Below are 3,700 nucleotides of genomic sequence, written 5' to 3' on the forward strand. Positions count from 1 at the left end.
CGGAGATGTTTTCTCTTTCCACCTTTCACTCGCTGTCGCCGCCAGGCTGCAGGTACGCACTCCGGCGCCCCGGGCCTCGACCTCCTGCAGCCCCTGCCCCGACCCTTCCCCAGCCTCCTCCGACCCGGGCCTGCCATCCCACCCCCATCGTCTCTGGGGACCCAAGCCCCAGTCCCCTGTCTGGTCACAAGGCCTCTGACTCCTGTACCCCATCCTCCTTCCCTTTCAGGGTATGTTTTTGTCCTCCCCTCCTCCCCCTTCTCCAGGCCTAACGCCTCCCGCTCCCGTATCCGCTGGGACCCTGTGCCGCACCCAGCTGGGGCAGCTGACCCCTCAAGGGTGGAGGACTGGGGCTGAGCCTCCGAGGGGCAGCCTGTCTGGGCAGAACGCTGAGCCACCCTCTGTGCTTAGCAGTGTCCTTTTGGCCTTGTTGGGCCTCTCCCGGTGAAGGCCTGCCTTGGCCTGTAGGGCTCCGGAAGGGAGAGAGTTGAAATCAAGCCTGGAGCCCTGGGGGAAGGGACTGAGGTGGGGAGAGGGTTGGACCTTTGGGTGTAGACCTGCATGGGGCAGAATGGGGAGACAAAGTGGCTAGATTCTTCTCTCAGAGCAGGGCTACCTGAGCCCCCGCCCCCACTTCTGCTGCTGCAGCTTCAGCTCCCCCTTCCCCCCTCCCCCCACTCTGCTCAGACTGACTCCCCCGGGGCTGAAGCTGGGACCCAGAGGGGCCTGCAGCTGGGAGGAGAGAGGAGGAGGGGGTGGGGAAGATTGGGGGGGACAGGTGGCTCCTCTGGATTGGTCATGGCTCGGGTTGTAGGGGGATCCACTGAAGAGCAGAGCTTGGGGTTCAAGGTGATGGCAGGATGTGGATCTGAGAGTTGGGGTTTCTGGAGACCATGGGGCCTAGCAGCTGGGGTTCCTCCTTAGGAACGGCCTCCAGACAGGGAGGGAGTCCAGGGGTGGTGGCTCCCTCAGGAACCCTGTCCTTGCTCTCTGACCCTGGTCCCCTCCCCAGGCCCCCCCAGGACATAAGCCTGGAGGAATTTGACGATGAGGACCTGTCTGAGATCACCGATGACTGTGGCCTGGGCCTCAGCTATGACTCGGACCACTGCGAGAAGGTGGGAAATGGGCTGGGGGTGTGGAACCCTGTTAAGGGAGAGCCTCACTTGGAGTTTTAGGGTGGGTCTGCGCTCAGCCTTAAAATACAAAATCCTCTGATTGCCCCCTCCCTTTTGGCCTCCTGCCCAGAGTCCTCCTTGGTATCAAACCTCTCTTCTTCCTCAGACTGTATGCCCTCCACAGAGGGCTGTCCCTAGCATTCCTCCCCTGACCCCTGTCACTGGGCTAGCTTGGGGGAGGGGACGTGGGCCTATGGTTTGGATGCCTTCTGACTTTCTAGGAAGATCTAACCCCTTCCAACTGCCATCTTCTTCGTAGCCCTTCTCCCACCTCTCAAGCTTCCATCTGACTGCCTTACATCTCCACCCCTAGTCTTTCCTCCTCCCCATCTCCTGCTTCTTCTCTCCTTCCCTTTCTCCACGTTTTTGTTTTCACTCACTCTAGAACATTTCTGAGGGACTGCCATGTAACAAGTGCTGGGGGCTTCCAGGTGTGTGGAGGGAGAATGGGACAAGTGTGGCCCTTGCCCTTGGGAGCTTATAACTCAGAAAGTCATAAGAGGCAGTGGCTGGCTGCCTGAGTGTCAAGGACTGGGTTCCTAGGTGTGCTGAGGGGGAAGGGAACTCAACAGAGACTGAGGCCTTTAGGGAGACTTTCTGGTGGAAATGGCCTTGCCCTTAGGGAAGACTAGATGGAGCTGGGCAGATAAGGGAAGTAGGGAACAGAAAGAGAGGTATTGCTGGTCAAGAGATTAACCAGATCAAAGGCCCTGAGGTTGGTGCAAGCTTGGTGTATCCTGGGCTGTCTTCATGCGTTCCACTTAGCATCCCCAGGCTAAGTCTTGTTCTCGGGGTAGGCTACACAATATGGACACGGCCCTGCCCTGGTGAGGCCTGCAGCTTGCCTGGGGTGTTCAGTAATTACGAGTTGTGTTAAAGGGCTATGAAGGTGGGGGTGCTGGTATCAAATGTGACGCAGTTTGGGGGTTACATGAAGGTGGCGGGTGGGTTGGGGCCACTCTGAGGATCTCTGTCACTTAAGCTTAGGAATTCCAGGCTCTTACCAAGAACTGGAGTGATCCTTCTGTATCTTATGCAGATTGAAAAACAAACAAACAAACAAACAAACAAACTGCTCAGTTGATGGGGAGCAGAGTGAACTGGAGTCTTCTCTCCCTTAACTTACAGTTTTTGGCTTTCCCCTTTCCTGGCCCCTGGGACCCCTGGTCGCTATTGAGCTGTGGCCCAGCTCTGCCTGTTCCTCCTTCTTGCAGGACAGCCTCTCCCTGGGACGTTCGGAGCAGCCGCACCCCATCTGCTCCTTCCAGGATGACTTCCAGGAGTTTGAGATGATCGATGACAATGAAGAGGAGGAGGAGGAAGAAGAGGAAGAGGAGGAGGAAGAAGAGGAAGAAGGAGAAGGGGAAGGCAAGGAGGAAGGAGGCCCGGACTCAGAGGCCCCTGCCCCAGAGGAGGCCCTGATCCCCTCTCCCTCCCTGGAGGAGCCCCACAAGAATCGGCCCACCACGCTCCACCTGACTACACTGGGAGCCCAGGTGAGCATCCAGACCCACCCACAGGATGCTGGAATTGAACCTGGGCTTCCAGCATCTGGGACTCTGCTCCCCATGGCGGCCTGCCCTACCCCTGAGAGCTGGAGACCCTCCTCAGCGCCACTCTCTTACTGCTGGCCCACTCCACCCTCCAGGACTCTCTGAACAACAATGGAGGCTTTGCCCCAGCACCTCCAGCTTCCTGGCAGGAGACAGTCCAATGCTCACCTCCCCAGGAGCCCCTCAGAGGTGAGCGGGGTGGTGGTGCTGGTGGCGCTGGTGATGGGATCACAGGAGGCGAGGGAGGGAGGGAGGGAGGGAGGGAGCCAGGTGGGCTTGCTGACGTATACCCCTGCTCGGCAGAGTCACCTGCCCCCTGCCAGCCCACAGACACGAGCCCCCGGGGAGCACAGTCGCCTGTGCGCCCAGGTTGCGATTGCGAAGGGAACCGGCCTGCGGGCCCCCCTGCACCCTGTGGGGCCTCGCCCTCCTCAGACCCTGGCATTGAGGCAGACCTGGGAAGCCGCTCCAGTGGGGGCCGCGGGGGCCGGCGCAGCAGCCAGGAGCTGTCCTCGCCAGGCTCCGACTCAGAGGACGCTGGGGCCGCGCGCCTGGGGCGCATGATCTCCTCCATCTCAGAGACTGAGCTGGAGCTGAGCAGCGACGGCGGCAGTGCCAGCAGTGGCCGCTCCTCGCACCTCACCAACTCCATCGAGGAGGCCTCGTCGCCTGCCTCTGAGCCCGAGCCTGAGCCCGAGGCCCCGCGCGAGCCCCCGCGCCGCCCTGCCTTCCTGCCCGTGGGCCACGATGACACCAACAGCGAGTACGAGTCCGGGTCCGAGTCTGAGCCAGACCTCAGTGAAGATGCCGACTCGCCCTGGCTGCTCAGCAACCTCGTGAGCCGCATGATGTCCGAGGGCTCCTCGCCCATCCGCTGCCCTGGCCAGTGCCTGTCCCCCGCGTCGCGTCCCCCCGGGGAGCCCGTGTCGCCAGCCGGCGGGGCCACAGAGGCGCCCGCGGCAGCTGCGG

The 3,700-nt window shown here is 61.2% G+C and overlaps 1 protein-coding gene across 1 annotated transcript in view; it reads left to right on the forward strand.

The window, feature by feature from the left end:
• The first annotated feature begins 5 nt into the window (after positions 1-5).
• Positions 6-3,700, forward strand: part of MAPK8IP2 (mitogen-activated protein kinase 8 interacting protein 2) — a 9,930-nt gene continuing 6,235 nt past the window's right edge. The window contains 6 exon segments of the mRNA XM_077758087.1: positions 6-52; positions 1,013-1,118; positions 2,393-2,674; positions 2,827-2,920; positions 3,035-3,695; positions 3,697-3,700. The exon segment at positions 3,697-3,700 is cut by the window's right edge and continues 382 nt beyond it. Of these exon segments, the coding sequence (XP_077614213.1) occupies positions 6-52; positions 1,013-1,118; positions 2,393-2,674; positions 2,827-2,920; positions 3,035-3,695; positions 3,697-3,700 (1,194 nt within the window).

Source organism: Crocuta crocuta, unplaced genomic scaffold, assembly GCF_008692635.1.
Source record: "Crocuta crocuta isolate KB4526 unplaced genomic scaffold, BGI_CrCroc_1.0 scaffold143, whole genome shotgun sequence".
Taxonomy (NCBI): Eukaryota; Metazoa; Chordata; class Mammalia; order Carnivora; family Hyaenidae; genus Crocuta; species Crocuta crocuta.